General features: G+C 41.0%; 1 protein-coding gene across 1 annotated transcript; it reads right to left on the bottom strand.

Annotated features, from left to right (window-relative positions):
* Positions 1 to 1536: 1536 nt before the first annotated feature.
* On the bottom strand, positions 1537 to 4378 carry LOC138892677 (uncharacterized). Its single transcript, XM_070176413.1, has 5 exons — positions 4150 to 4378; positions 3121 to 3670; positions 2655 to 2757; positions 2212 to 2349; positions 1537 to 2148 (listed from the first exon to the last, which is right to left on the bottom strand). Exons 1-5 carry the CDS (start codon positions 4376 to 4378, stop codon positions 1537 to 1539), a joined length of 1632 nt encoding a protein of 543 aa, XP_070032514.1.
* Positions 4379 to 16777: the final 12399 nt, after the last annotated feature.

Here is a 16777-nt window from a genome sequence, read left to right as displayed (position 1 = left end):
TTTGGATAAGGTATTAGGACTGGTTGGTAATATTGGACAGGGTCCTGGAGACCTCGGTGTGATTTGGGGTGGTTTCGGGTTAAGTTGGGAGTTTTGCTGCTGGTGGTGTTGTGCTTCGCGATCACGAGTGGATGTACGCGATCTCGAAGAAGGATTTTGTGGGCTGCCATTTTGTGCTTCGCGATAGCAAAAGGGGAATCGCGATCGCGAAGAAGGAACGGAGGGCTAGGGGTATTTTGTTCTACGCGAACGCGACGGAGGGGTCAACCCCTATCCATATACCACCGCATGCGTATCAATATCACAACACAATAAACAACTCGCACCACATGTGCCCATCTACCACAACACTTTGCAAAAATCAACAATACCAATGTTACCACAACATATAGCCCATGGTTCAACCACAATATGTACAAGAATCTCAATAATAACAAAATGAATGAGAATTACTTAACAAGGAAAGATATCTCAATAATCAACAACTTCAACCTCAATGTGATAATAGCTTTCATAACTTCAACTTCAATAGCTCAAAATAAAGGTATTCCCACGCCAATTCAATTGTATAACATAAGCTTAACAACGAAAATAATAGTATGAAATAACAACTACGTCTAAATACATGAGAATAATTCAACATGAAGAGACATCATGAAATAACTTCAAATGAGAATAACTCAACAAATAAAAAGGCACATGGCAATAAGAGAGATAACAACACCGATTAAGGCATATAAGAGCATGTTTGACAATACAAGATAGAGCATGTGATAACAACATCAATTAAAGCATGTAAGAGCAATTTAACAATGGAAGATATAACATGGTATTGCAATTCTAATTCAATGCATGAAAGAGCCTAAGAGTCTAAACCGGTTATATTACCATATATTAGACCGTGTAAACACTCGTCACCTCATGTACACATCATTCACATAATCAAATAGTAAATTCAAACCCAATCCTAAGGGGTACTTCCCCCACACAAAGTTAGGCAAGATACTTACCTCAATAAGGCCAATTCAAACCCAATCCTTAAATGCATGAAAGAGCCTAAAAGTTTAAACCGGTCATATTACCACATATAAGCCCATGTACATGCTCGTCACCTCATGTACACATCTTTCACATAATCAAGTAATACAATCAAAACCAATCATAAGGGGTAGTTCCCCCACACAAAGTTAAGCTATATACTTACCTTAATTAGACCAATTCAACCCTCAGAAATAGCTTTTCCCCTAAAATTTGCCTCCGTACAGATCAAATCTAACAAATATGTCTTAATAGCATCAAACAATGCAAGAGAAACCAATCACAATAAATAAAGCTATGATCCTTACACAATTCCCCAAAAGGCAACTCTGGGCACGACCTGTCAAAACTCGGGTCCAAGGGTAGATTCCGACAACCCACAACCCTACGAGTCCATATATGTGTTTTGTTTTCAAATCCGAGTCCAATAACCCATACAATGTCAAATTTCTTCGGAGTTCATGGGATCCCAACAATGAAATCTATGGTAATACACTCTCATTTCCACTCGGGAATCTTATGTATTTGAAGCAAACTGCCTGGCCTCAGATACTCATACTTCACTAGCTGGCAGTTCAAACACCGAGCCACATACTCTACTATATCTTTCTTCATTCTTCTCCACCAATTGTGTTGCCTCGAATCTTGATAAATCTTAGTGGCACCCAGAAGAATGGAGTATCGTGAACTGTGGGCCTCCTCAAGGATCAAATCACGTAACCCATCCATATTGGGCACACATATCCATCCCTGCATCCTCAAAACCCTTTTATCTCTGATAGAAACCTCCCTGGTATCGTCATGCTCCACTGTGTCCTTCAGAACAAGCAAATGGGGTTCGTCATACTGTCGTGACCCGATGCACTCATACAAAGAAGACCGATAAACCATGCAAGCTAGAACTCGGCTAGGCTCCGAAATATCCAATCTCACAAACCGATTGGCCAAGGCCTGAACATCCAATGAAAATGGTCTCTCCCCAATCGGAATGTATGCAAGGCTACCCATACTCTCTACCTTCCTACTCAAGTCATCGGCCACCACATTGGCCTTCCGGGGATGATACAGAATAGTGATATCATCATCTTTTAACAGCTTCAACCACCTATGCTGCCTCAAGTTTAGATAATTTTTCTTAAACAATTATTGTATACTCCTATGATATGTGAATACCTCGCAAGACACGCCATAGAGATAGTGGCTCCAAATCTTCAATGCATGAACAATAGCTGCCAAATCTCGATCATGAACGTGGTAGTTCTTCTCATAGGACTTCAACTGGAGCGAAACATAAGCAATAACCCTACCTTCCTACATCAAGACACACCCAATACTAAGCGGCGAAGCATCACAATAAATCGTCTAGGTGCGGCAATGGACTAGAAAGCTCTCCTCACATTAGTCGGACTACCTGAATGGAGTACCCTTCTGAGTCAATATGGATAAAGGTGCGGCAATGGACTAGAAACCCTCTACAAAATGGAGATAGTACCCAGCCAAACCAAGAAAACTCTGGATTTTAGTAGCTGAAGACGGTCTAAGCCAACTCTGAACTGCTTCAATCTTCTTCGTATCTACCTTAATCCCCTCACTGGACACCACATGTCCTAAAATGCCATCGAATCAAGCCAGAATTCACACTTTGAGAATTTAGCATATAACGTTTTCTCCCTTAATGTCTGGAGCATGACCCTAAAATGCTGGTCATGATCCTCCTGGCTGCAGGAATACACCAAGATGTCGTCAATGAATATGATGATGAAGGAATCAAAATATGGCTGGAAGACACTATTTATCAGGTGCATAAATGTTGCTGGGGCGTTGGTTAGCCCAAATGACATCATTAGAAACTCGTAGTGACCATATCGAGTCCTAAAAGTAATCTTCAGGATATCCAAGTCCTGAATCTACAGCTGATGATACCCTGACCCCAAATCAATCTTTGAGAACACTCTTGCACCCTGAATCTAATCAAATAAGTAATCAATGCGTGGTAGTGGGTACTTATTCTTGACTGCAACTTTGTTCAGCTACTTATAATTGATACACGTCCTCATAGTACAATCATTCTTCTTCACAAACAAAACTGGAGCACCCCAAGGCGAGACACTCGGTCGGATGAAACTCTTATCAAGAAACTCCTGAAGCTGCTCCTTCATCTCCTTCAACTCCACATGTGCCATGCGATATGGTGGAATAGAAATGAGCTGAGTGCTTGGCACCAGGTCAATACCAAAATCGATGTCCCTATCGGGTAGCATGCCCTGTAGATCTGCTGTAAACACATCTGGGAAATCCATCATTACCGAAACTGACTCAACGGTAGGAGTATCAGCACTAACATCCCTCACAAAGGCTAGATATGCTTCACACCCTTTCTCAACCATTCGTTCCACCTTCAGAAAGGATACAACCCTACTAGGAATATAATCCAATGTACCCCTCCACTCCAACCACAGCAAATCTGGCATAGCCAATGTCACGGTCTTGGCATGGCAGTCCATTATAGCATGATAGGGTGACAACCACTCAATTCGCAAGATCAAATCATTGTCTACCATATTGAGTAAGAATAGATCAACTTTGGTATCGTAACTAGCAATAGTGACTAAGAACGACCAATAAACACGGTCTATAACAATAGAATCTCACACAAGCGTTGACACATATAGAGGAGCACTCAAAGAATCACATGATATATCCAAATATGGAGCAAAGTAAGATGACACATATGAGTAAGTGGATCCCAGATCAAATAAGATCTATGCATCCCTATAACAGACTGGAACTATACCTGTGATGACAACATCCGATGCAACTACCTCCCTCCTACTCGGGAAAGCATAGAATCTGCATGGCCTCCCCCTTTAGGGTGACCTCTACTCACCTGACCTCCACACCTAGCTAGCGGTGCAGGTGGAGCGGCAATTCGAGCACCAACCATGGCCTGAGAACCCTGTGGACCTTGTGGACCCTGAGTAGTCTGTGGAGGTGCACCCCTCCTAAGTCTAGGACAGTCCCTCACCATATGTCTGGTATCTCCATACTCAAAATAAGCTCTCAGTAGGCGTGCCTGCTAAAGCTGACCCTGGCCTAATTAGCTAGACTGACCACTGAAGGCACTCCGTGCAGGAGGTGCACTGGAAAGTGGCTGAGAAAAATAAGCAACCTGAGACCTCGGGACACCCAGAACACTACTAGTTGCTAGAAGTGCTGAATGAACTAGGCGACTCACATAACCTCTACCCTGACAGGCTGCAATCAGAGCATGGGCACCACTATATTCTCCCGATTCTCGATGCCTCTTTGCCTCCCTGTGCTCCCTCTCCTGGCCCCGCATTCCCTTCATCCTCTAGGCAATCTCTACCACCTGCTAGAATGGGGTATCCGTCTCAGACTCTTGAGCTATGCTGAATCAAAGACCATAATTGAGCCTCTCGATGAATCCGATGACTCGCTCTTTGACTATAGAAACCAAGGCAGGTGAATGTCGGGACAACTCTCTGAATCTGATAGCATACTCTGACACTAACATAGTACCCTGGCGCAGCTGCTCAAACTATGTGCGCTATACTACCTGAAGGGTCTGGGGAATAAACTCTCTTAAGAATATCTCTAAAAACTGAGCCCAAGTGAGTGAGGCTACATCTGTTAGCCTACCCTCCTCGTAAGTCTACCACAACCGATATGCTACTCCTGACAGGTGAAATGTAATGAAAGTAACTCCGCTCACCTGTACAATGCCCATTACTGTGGCACTTCTCTAGAATACCCTGCGGATCCTCGGTAGTCATGCCACTGAAAGTAGGATGGTGATATTTCTTGAACCTCTCAAGTCTCAGCTACTCCTCCTCAGATGACTCTGCCCTGACCTCGGGCAGAACCTGAATAATAGGCTGCACTGGCATAACTCTCGGGAACTGATCAACATGGACCCGCTACTCTAGAGTACGGGCCGTGGGAGTCTGAGCTCCTCCTCCAGCCTGAGATGTAACTGGTACGAGGGGAACCATTCCGAACATGCTTAAAAACTATGCTAGAGTCTCTTGAAGTGCAGGGGTGACAACTGGCGCCTCGGGTGCCTGTCCCCCAATCAGAGCTACTAGTGGCTCCTCAATGGCTGCTCGGGCAGATGCTCTAGCTGCACCACATGCCCATTCTCAGCCTCTACACCGGCGTCGGCCTCTCGTGACATTCACAAGGGCACGAGTGTCTGATCATCGGATCCAGCAGTGCGTGTCCTAACCATTTATGACTGAATATAAAGACAAAGACTCATATTTCGAAATCAACAAATTCGCACGATAAGGAATCAAAGAAGTGGAATTTCTTAACAGTCCTTTAGCCTCTTGAAGATAAGTGCAGACGTTTCCGTACCGATTTGTAAGACTCTACTTAACTTTCTTATGACTCGTAACACCTATGAACCTAAAGCTCTGATACCAACTTGTCAAGACCCCAAATCCCCACCTTAGGATATTGTAATGGCACCTAGTCTCTAAGACTAGGTAAGCCTAACATTCATTGATATTTAAGAGAAATAACAAGGACTAAGATAATAGGATAAATCAGATAAAGTCATAAAAACTCCAAAATGGAACTTCAGTAACAAAATCCCCAAAACCAGTGAAACTGAGCCATAAGCTCTACAGGAAATATAATAAGAATCTTGAATACAACATTGTCTGAATATAGGGGAAACAATAGTAAATGTAAAGACATGAGGTGACTCCGAGACCTACGAGCGCCAAACAGGTATACCTTGAAGTCTCCGAAATGTATGATCAAATCGCTAGTACCTAGCCTGAGCTGAAGTACCTGAACCTGCATAAAAATATGTAGAAGCGTAGTATGAGTACACCACAATAGTACCTAGTAAGTATCAAGCCTAACCTAGGTAGAGTAGTGATGAGGTCAGGTCAAGACACCTACTAGGACTAGAAAATTGAATAGAGTATAGTATAGTCAAGTAATGGAAGGAGAGGAAATGAATGACAATAAAGTAGTTCAATAATGAAATCTAACAATGAAATTTAACGCAATAAAGGTAGCAAGGAGTGAACACATGTGAAGAACAACATGAAATCAATACGGACAAATACAAGTAAGGCAAATGAAGAGATAACAAAACTGTTCAACCAACAAGCTTCTTTAACATAGAATGTACAACAAGAATCACATCCGAGGTACCACATCTCACAATATCATTTCACAAGTCACAATAACAATCTTCCTAATATCACCGCGTGAGCCTTGCATTTATTTTTGAATAACATTTTTCCCGAAATAGCTACACGCGTTTTAGCCCCCTTATCTCACCGCATTCATATCAACCCCTATCATTATACCACCACATGCATATCAATATCATAACAATAAACAACTCGCACCACATGTGCCCATATGCCACAACACTTTACCAAAATCAATAATACCAATGTTACCACGATATATAGCCCATGGTTCAACCACAATATGTACCAGAATCTCAATAATAACAAAATGAATGAGAATTACTTACCAAGGAAAGATATCTCAATAATCAAAAACATCAACCTCAATGTGATAATAGCTTCCATAACTTCAACTTCAATAACTCTTCGTATTCCCACGAAAAGATAACTTCTAATTCAATTGTATAACATAAGCTTAACAACGAAAATGATAGTATGAAATAGAAATTATGTCTAAATACATGATAATAATTCAACATGAAGAGACATCATGAAATAATAACTTAACTCAGCAAATAAAAAGACACATGGCATTAAGAGAGATAACAACATCGATTAAGGCATATAAGAGTATGTTTGACAATAAAAGATAGAGCATGTGATAACAACATCAAGTAAAGCATGTAAGAGTAATTTAACAATGGAAGATATAACATGGTATTGCAATTCTAATTCAATGCATGAAAGAGCCTAAGAGTCTAAACTGGTTATATTACCACATATAAGACCGTGTAAACACTCGTCACCTCATGTACACATCATTCACATAATCAAATAGTACAATCAAACCCAATCCTAAGGGGCAGTTCCCCCACACAAAGTTAGGCAAGATACTTACCTCAATAAGGCCAATTCAACCCTCAAAATAGCTTATCCCCTAAAATTTGCCTCCACACGGCTCAAATATAATCAACAACGACTTAATAACATAAAACAATGCAAGAGAAACCAATTACGATTAATAAAGCTATGAACCTTACATAATTTTCCAAAAGATAACAAAAGTCTACCTGGGTCCAAGGGTAGATTCCGACTATCCATACCCCACGAGTCTATATATGTGTTTTGTTTTCAAATCCAAGTCCAAAACGACTCTCAAAACCCAAATTTTTATTTTTCAAAACTTTGACAAAAATTCCCAAATTTCATCTTTGATTCTCACAAATGTGATGTTAAATCTAGTGTATAATCATGAAATATAGTTGGAATTTTATTAGAATTGCTTAAATAATGATTATAGTAGAAAATCCCCTCTCCAAGTCGCCTCCTACCGAGTCTAGGTTTGTAAAATGAGAGAAAATGAGATGAAATCCTGACTACCAGCCATTTTGTTCAGTTGCATATGGTGCAATTGTGACACTGGGTTCGGAATTGCGAAGAAAAGCTCGCAAATGCGGCTACTGATAGCCTAAGGGGAAGTCTCAAATGTGACATTGGGTTCGCAATTACGACTAAAAATGTTGCAAATGCGATTCTACCTAGACCAACCCATCTTCGCAAATGCGAACAAGGTATCACAATTGTGATACATGAATATCCCCTTTCATTTGCACAATTGCGATGCTGGTACTCGTAATTATGATAACTACAGCACCAACACACCAACAACCTGTATTTGAGTTCAATCGAATCTGACACACATCTGAAACTCACTCGAGCCCTTGGGGCTCCAAACCAACCATCAACACAAGTTAAAAACATCATATGAACTCGATCGTACGATCAAAGGACAAAAATAACATCTAGATATACGAATCGGACCTCAAATCGCATGAAATTCAAAGAAAATTTCAAGAGCCTCTTGAATTGAAACCAAGCGTCTTAATCCTATCAAATCGACTCCAAATAACACCAAATTTGGTAGACAAGTTAAAAATACCAAAACTATTTCACGTCCCAAAACTAAATTCCGAATTCGTTAACAAAAAAATCAACATACGGTCAAACTGAAGGAAATATCTAAACCTCAAATTGCAAACATTTGGCAAAACAAGACAAATCAACCTAGGGACATCCGAATTCAATTTCGGACATACGCCCAAGTCCAACATTATGATACGAACCTATCGTACCCATCAAAACACCATTCCAGGGTTGTTTTCACAAAAAATTAAACTTTGGTCAACATTTCTAACTTAATCTTTTGAACTAAGAACCAAAGGGTCCAAATCAATCCAAAACTTCCCGGGAATGAAACTAACTAACCATGCAAATCATATAACTACAATTACATCTGTGTGAATTATCAAAAGGGGGAATGGGGCTCAAATACACAAAATGAACGGTCAGGTCGCTACAATCACTCTTATAGGATCGGGTTATTCGCCTAGACAGAATCGTACAAAATATTTGATAAGGAGTCACTGTACTTATAAGTTTCTTGACTTGAGTTGTTATATTTTATTTGGTGTTGACCATTATGCATTCCATTCGAGGTGGTATCCGGGATTTGAGGGCATCGTATTTACTTTTATGTCGAGGATCGTATTATGCACATATATTTGTTTCGTTGCTTTTATCTGTTATGCCCCATGCCTGTCTACTTTTATGCACTTTGATTATTAGTCCACTAGTAAGTGTCATTGTCGACCCCTCGTACTACTTATTTGAGGTTAGGCTGGATACTTACTAGGTATGAGTTGATTTAAGTACTCATACTACACTTCTACACTACTTGTGCATGTACTGAGACAAGTACATTTGGTGGTTGTCTTGGTTCATAGGTGCATCTGATAAGGAGACTTTGTGGTGAGATTCACTCCATGTTATGATCCGCAGCACACAGAGTCCACATCTTATTCATTTATTTTATCCTATCTATTTTATATTTCAGACAGATGTTGTAGTAGTATTGTACTTCCTAGTAGATGCTCATGTTCTTGTGACACCGGATTTTGGAGATTTAGATTCCTGGTTATGATTCAAGGTTTATATTTTTTCCATATTCGAACATTTAAAATAATAACATTTATACGTTTTTATGAGAACAAATGATTTTCAATCTTTATTTCTTTAATTGTCTCAAAATGCATTTTGGATTAACTATTGACGTGTTGATTTAATAGCAGGATTTCCTAATGGTAGTGTTGGGTGCCATCACAACCTACAGTAGGTTTTGGGTCATGGCAGCTTGGTATTAGAGCACTAGGTTCACCTATGTCTCACGAGTCATGAGCATGTCTAGTAGAGTCATGTGGATCGGTATGGAGACATCTGTACTTATCTTCAGAGGCTACATGGCTGTGAGGAGAACTTCCTTTTCTTGATTCGTTGTGGTGCAAATTGATTTTGGTTAAAGCTTATATCTTTAGTTCATTCCTCCTCATTCGTATGCAATGTTGAGCATTAGATATCTGTTAGGCACCAATGTGTTCTGGAGATGCTACAGATGTGGTGCAGGATATTTTTCCCTGCATATGCGGGAAGTCTACAATCATCTACTTATGGAGGGGTGTTCAGTTGTTCTGGTCCAGTGTTTGTGTTACCCACAGGTTCAAGGCTATATACGATGTATTGTGATGTTCATGCATTGTTATTGCGTAGTTCTGGTGTAAATAGTAGGGTTCTAACTTATGTGTCACGGTAATGAATGATTCGGGAGGAGGATTATTCGGTTCATAATGGGGATATTCCGCATTTAATTACGGCAAAGGAGTGGAAAATGGGCTATGGATGTTTGGGCATTGGTTGACGAAGTTGTAAGATTTGATATTTCATGATGTGTTGCCGTTCTTGTTTGAGAGAACTAAGGCTTGTTTGTATGATGGTCTTCATTTGTTTCCCTTTGGGGGGTAGGGTGTTGTGAAGTGGTACCTAAGAAGCGGTTATCTGAGATGACGGTGTATTGCGACTTCCGGGTTGGATCGGTGTCTCCAGTGTGATGGCTCGAGGGAGATGACCCTTAAGGAGGCTTAGAGTTGATGGAAATCTTTGTGTTCACATGCTACGGAGATGGATCATGATTTGGGGTAGTATTATTGGTGGCGGATGATAAGAAAGGACATGGTGGGATATGTTTCATGGCGGTTGAATTATTAGCAGGTCAAGTACGAGCAGCAAAGACCGAGTAGTTTGCTTAGGAAGATGGTTTTATCAGAGTGGGAGTGGTAGCGTATCATATGTATTTTGTGGTAGGATAACACCATGCTTTGAGGAATCTTGGGGCAATTTGGATCATGGTGTATAAATTACTAAGTCTGTTTATTTCGTTTGGGGTGGTGGCTTCTATACTTAGGAAGTTCAAATGTGACGAAAAGAGTTTCCTTGGAATGTAGAGGAATGGGAACGCTTAATTGTCATTTTGGGATGTAATATAGCTTCGAGTTTTAAACGGATTGTTGGACCTTCAGTTGATGCTAATGGAATGAACGGATTCATACGACTAGAAGATGAGTGTAGACCCAGGAGAATTAACTTATTTCATAATGGATCTAACTATGGAAATGTCGTTGGAGGATGTCAATATGAGATTACATAGGTGTGCTATCTCCTATTGTAGTGACCCGCCCAGTCATTTCGAGAGTTATAGCCTCGTTTTCCCCATTTCTACTTCCTTTTGTGCTTTTCAGCTATGTTATGATATACCGGGTTAGTTGGTTCGGGTCCGGAGTGGTTTCAGAGTGGATTGAGACGCTTAGTCTCTTATTTAGAAGCTTAAGTTTGAAAAGTCATCCGGATGCTTACTTATGTGTAAACGATCTCGAAATTGAATTCTGCTGGTTCCAATAGCTTCGTTAGGTGATTTTGGACTTAGGAGCGCGTCCGGAATGTGATTTGGAGGTCCGTAGTGGAATTATGCTTGAATTGGCAAAGGTTGGAAATTTGGCGGTTTCGGTCGGTAGTGGAAAATTTGGTATCGGGTTCGGAATGATTTCTGGAAATTAGAGTAGATTCGTGGTGTCATTTTTGACGTGTGTGTAACATTTGAGGTCATTCAGACGTGGTTTGGTAGGTTTCGACGTCATTTGTGGAATTTGGAAGTTTAGAATTGTTTTGAGTGATTCGAAGGCTCGAGTAAATTTGTATGTTGTTATATGACTTGTTGGTATGGTTGGTTGAGGTCCCGAGGGGCTCGGGGTGATTCTGGGTGGTTAACGGATTGTTTGAGGTTGAAAAAATGCAGCTGAAGTTGCTACTACTGGTATTTCCACACCTGCGGAGGGGGAGCCGCAGGTGCGAGGTCGCTGGTGCGCTTGGTAAGCCGCAGATTTGGACATGAAGGACCTGGGCTAGAACTGCAGGTGCGTAGAAGTGGTCGCATCTACAAGCCCACATATGCGAGGCTGAGTCACAGATGCGAAAATGAGGAGGGCTGGCAGTGGCCGCAGGTGCGAGGTCTTTTCCGCACCTACGAGGTCGTAGAAGCGGATAGGGAGCGCAGGTGCAGAGATGGGCACTTAAGTGATTTTCCACAGATGCGGAGATTTGTGCGCAAAAGCGGCTCCGCATGTGCGTATTTGGAGCCGCAAGTGCAAAATACCTGGGCAGAGCATATAGATAGAAGACTTCGCGAATTTTTGTTCATTTCCACCATTTTCAAGTCGGACCTTAGAGCTTTTAGAGCGAGTTTTGAAGGGGATTCAAGGGTATTCACTGATGTAAGATGCTTGAGCTCTATTATCATTAGCTATGATGTTTTCCCATTAATTTCTCACCTAATTAGTATGATTTTTAGAGTGAAATAAGGGGTTAGGGCTTGGGATTTTCGGAGAGAGTAATTTGGGGATTTGAGGGACCAAATGAGGTCGGATTTTGATGAATTTAGTATGGGTAAACTCGGGAGTGAATGGGCTTTCGGGTTTTGTGACTTTTGTTGGATTTCGAGACGTGGGCCCGGGGGCCGGGTTTGAGTGAATTTCGGGATTTGGCCTATAATTTGGTATTTTCCTTGTGGGATTCATTCTTTAGCTCATATTGATCTTGTTTTATTGCTTGTGGCTAGATTCGGGTTATTTGGAGGCCGGTTCGAGAGGAAAAGGGAAGTTCGGAGTAGGAATTCTACGCTGTTGAGGTAAGTAACAACTTTAAATCTGGTCTTGAGGGTATGAAACCCAGAGTTTGGTATAATGTGAGTGTTTGGAGGCGGCACCCATGCTAGGTGACAAGCGTGTGGGTGTATGCCATGAGGGATTGAGACTTGGTCCATCCCGGGAGACTGTGAAGTCTAATAGCCTTTATTTGTGTTTATATGCATTCCTGTCTACTAGAACTTGACTGCCTTTCATGTTCGAAATCATGCTTAGGCTATATTCCTGCTCATGGTAGTTATATTCAGTCATAGTGATTCTTGTACATGTTTACCTCAGTCTCGGTTATTTGCCCATCTGATATACTGTAACACTTTGATTTGGGTTGTTTTCCCTTTCTTTATTGAGAGCTATGAGACTAGAGAGGTTCATGACCGAGTAAGGTATAGCACGTGAGTTGTCCGTGCAACATGTGAGTTGTCCGTGCAGATCCTTATATTATACTATAGCACGTGAGTTGTCCATGCGGATATAGATATTTATACTATGGCACGTGAGTTGTCCGTGCAAATTATAGCGCTTGGGCTGTAGAAGCCCCTCATGAGTCTTAACACCACCAGTGAGCGCGGCTACCTATTGAGCTTGTGCATTGAGGGCTGAGTATTGAGTGTCGAGTTATTGAGGGTTTGAGTGACAGTGTCTGTGAGGTTTCATCTAATTCACTTTGTTGCTGCATTTAGCTGAAAATTGTCTGGCTGGAATGTGTAATTATGCAACAGATCTTTTACTCATGTTTACTCTTAACTGTGAAAATTATCAACTGAATTTTTCTGTATAGCTCGTCACTACTTCTCGATTCCTTATTTATTTCTGTTACTTGATGAGTTGGTTATACTCATACTACACCCTGCACTACATGTGCAGATCCAGATGTGTCTGAGCACGGAGATTGTTGAGTCCAGGCCTGTTTGAGTTTCGGAGACTGCAAGGTAGCTGCCAGCGTCCGCAGGACCTTGTTACTCCTTCCATATTTCGTTTTGTTTTGTAATGATATTTAGACATTGACTGTAATAGTTTTAAATACTTAGAAGCTTATGACTAGTGACACCCCAATGTTTGGGGTTGGTTTCTGCATTTTGATTCTATATTGAGTTCAACTTTGGTTTTTATGAAAATTTCTGATATGAAAACATTTTAAACTACCTTTTCTATTGAATTACTGGAGTATTTTTGGTAAAGTCAGCCTGCCTAGTACCATCAATAGGCGCCATCATGACAGGTTAGGTTTTTGGGCCATGACACCTGTGAGAAGGTTAGGAGTCACATGGCTTCTGATGAAGTTTCTATAAAAAGTTTTGCCTTCTATCTAATAGGATGCATGTACTATGATGTGGGCTTGGACTGCTTAAAGAAGATGGTGAGACTGTCAGAAGGTCGAGTGTGTGTTTGTTGCTAAAAATATGGGATGTATTATGATTAGTGCAACAAGATCCTGTGAGAAATTTGGTTGAGTAATGGTGTGAGATCATGGTAGTTAGGAGGAGAAGTCATTATGGGTCCTTAGATTTTGCGATTGTGGCTTAAATCCAACTAGGGGAGCCTACCATCGATGATTGGGTCATGTGGTTATGTGTTTTTATAGTTTCCAGTTATCAGTACGTTGATGGATTAGTTATGAATGAGGAAGAGAACATCAGGGGTGATTCGAGCAACGAATTTGATAGATGTGTTCTACATTTCACCTTATTGTTATGTGAAGGTTGTGAAATGACCCAGAGTTGATATTGCTTTGTGAAGGTGATGTGCAAGGGAAGCGATTCGTTTAATTGCTTCTTCTGGAGTATTTGTGTGCTAACGGAGCACTGGTTGTTAGCTATATATTCAGGATTAGGTCAGAGTAGGCGACTCTCAACAATGGTTCTAGTAGGTTCAAGAATTAGAGTTCGATACCTAAGGATTTTCGGGTTCATCGTGTGGCTAAGGAATTAGTTTTGCAGCGGAGTATGAAAGAGACTTGGAATATTTCTATGAATATCACCTGGGCTGCGGTGCGGTGTTAGAAAGATAGAAAAAACAACTTCGAATTCACAGAAGATCTTTCCAGAACGAGTGTATCAGTTGGAGATACTATTGAGTGCATGAGGAGAGTATAAAGTGGCTTAAGGGTGTTGAGGAACCGTGATCTTGTGGTTTGGGGTCACTCGGGATGAGTGTCGATAGAGGACCATTGTGTGCTGGAAAGGAGAGGTATTAGTTCTGAAGATAAGTCAAGAGAAAACTGAGGAGTTGAGTCAGTTTAATAGTGGTTTGGATCGTCATGGTATAGGAAATGATCAGTTCCTTCCGTGCGATAAGGCTATACAGGTGCGTTGTGGCTGTACTTGCAGGCTTGGCAGTCTCCGTAATTTAGTTGTTTCAGAGGGATTCAATTCTGATGGTTTGGATATGCGCAAATGGGTCCCGAAAGAGTTATGGCGGTTTAGGACACGACTTGAGGTTTGTGTCTTCCGCGGTTAGGGGAAGTTAGTTGAGCGTTGCGATTTCTTATCTTCCGAAATGAGGTAAGTGAAAGGTTTTTAGCCGATGAAGTGTTTATTGTACTGGTGGCTTAGGGTTGTGATGAAATTCATATACTCTCGCGTAACAACATGGTAGATGCAGCGAGTGGTATGAAATTGGGATGGAATGATCAAGGTTGTGGTTCATTTGTAATAGAAATGTCACGAGCTTGGAGGAGCGGGGGATATTTCGGATGTTTAGAGTATACTGGAACTATTTTATTGTCGCATGAAAATAGTGTGTTCTATGGAAGGGGAATTTGTTTATTGGTTTGCAGATTCTTGATTAGAACTACAGAAATATCCTTGTTGGTAGCTGCTGATGTTCAGATTTTGTTACTTAGTGCGTAATATGTGGGAGTATATCCCATGGGATGATTATGTAGGTGTGACATATCGTTCATTTGAGTAGTGGAGATTGAGGTCAGGTACAGAGATTCTGGTTTTGTCATAAATTGGAGAGTTATGTCTGAGAAACACATAATCCCTATGGTTGTGGGCTGTGAAAATTTGTTCTGGATTTGACAGTTGCTTGTACGTGTCATGGATAGGGTCATTGTGGATCTTGAAAGGATATTTATCTATTTGGAAGTGTTTGGAATTGATCTAGAGGCTCATTGGTAGGACTAATGTGAAAGTACATATTCAGTACTAGATCAGATATATTTATTCAGCACAACATTTGTCTATGGATGAGTCTTCGATAATGGTTGATGTTATTCCTGTCATTATATATTTCCGATGTTCCATTTTATGCTATGAGGTGACTTGATTATTCACTTGCATGTTGTGGTCCTGTGTAGTTTGTGGTATTATAGGAGTGAGATGACCCTCGAAATGCTGGTTGTTTATTGCAACTTAGCCATGCTTGGCCCTTTTTAGTGCATGATGCTACCCATCTCCCCAAGGTTATGTGTATGAGCATTTTTGGCTCGATGGGTACCCCCATTGCTGATTGTTATGTGTGGATCGAGTGGCACGCTGCCACAGGTATGATTTTTGGATTGGGTTGCACATCGCAATGGTATCACGTGTACATCGGGTTGCATGCCGCAATAGTGAGATGTTGGGTACGGTTCATTATACTAATCTTGTGCGTATTGTTTCTCATCTGTGAGATAGGATCATAGCATTTGTTCGGTTGTTTTATCCGTTATGCGGACTGGATAGTTTTGCACTCCGGTTCACTTTTTCTTATTAGTCATATTCAAGTTGTGGCTTGCTGGCACATTGATGACGTCCTATGAGATTTTAGATGGTATTTAGTGTGGCTTATTGGTCGAGCAGCTTGTACTGGGTGAGACAATGTTGATAGACCTGGAACCAGCGCAAACGAATTTGTATAATGTATGTTTGAAGGGAGAATACTGCTAATCAGTTCAGAATACGGCAATGGTTCTTGTCGAATGGAAAAACCCCATGATTTATTGATCTATCAGGTGATTATGAGAGTCTGCACCTCTCTTTCATTGTTGCAGTATTGCGATCTTTGGAATATAATTTTTATGTGTCATGAGGTATATTATCGGTACCGGGTTCGTAAATTACAACTAGTATGGTTGGGAGATATTACTATGTGCATATAAATTATGCGATGCACCGTGTGGTTAGGACTTGACTGTATACGTATGTTTTGGTACATCTTATGGAGATTGATACAGTGTATGTAGGCAAGGAAGTTGGATCTTATAGGATATTTCGGATGTTGGAGTTTGGTTCTAAGGCTTGTGGATTAAGGTAGAAAGAAGCATCTTTAGTCTGGGTTAAGCTAATATGTTCATATGGATTATGGTGGCACGGGTAGGTGCACAACAAGTTAAATAGTGATTTTAGCAACTTTGGAACGACTCTTAGTACGTTCGAGCACGAATGTATGTTAATTGGGGAGAATGTAATGATCATACTAGTCGTTCTGAGCTCTACCATGTCATTCTGCGGTTTGAGAACTTAAGTAGCTTCACTTTATGTATTACGACTTGCA

The sequence above is a fragment of the Nicotiana tomentosiformis genome, chromosome 5 (genome assembly GCF_000390325.3).
Source record: "Nicotiana tomentosiformis chromosome 5, ASM39032v3, whole genome shotgun sequence".
In the NCBI taxonomy this organism is placed as follows: Eukaryota; Viridiplantae; Streptophyta; class Magnoliopsida; order Solanales; family Solanaceae; genus Nicotiana; species Nicotiana tomentosiformis.
This window is presented reverse-complemented; position numbering and strand designations above follow the sequence as displayed.

Excerpts from the sequence above, each read along its gene's own strand:
- LOC138892677 (XM_070176413.1), bottom strand. The coding sequence starts at position 4,378 with ATGCGGGGCCAGGAGAGGGAGCACAGGGAGGCAAAGAGGCATCGAGAA. Across the intron at positions 3,671-4,149 it reads TGCACGGAGTGCCTTCAGTG|ACCGTGTTTATTGGTCGTTC; the intron begins GTCAGTCTAGCT and ends CTATTGTTATAG. Across the intron at positions 2,350-2,654 it reads AATTCTGGCTTGATTCGATG|GAAGGTAGGGTTATTGCTTA; the intron begins GCATTTTAGGAC and ends GTCTTGATGTAG.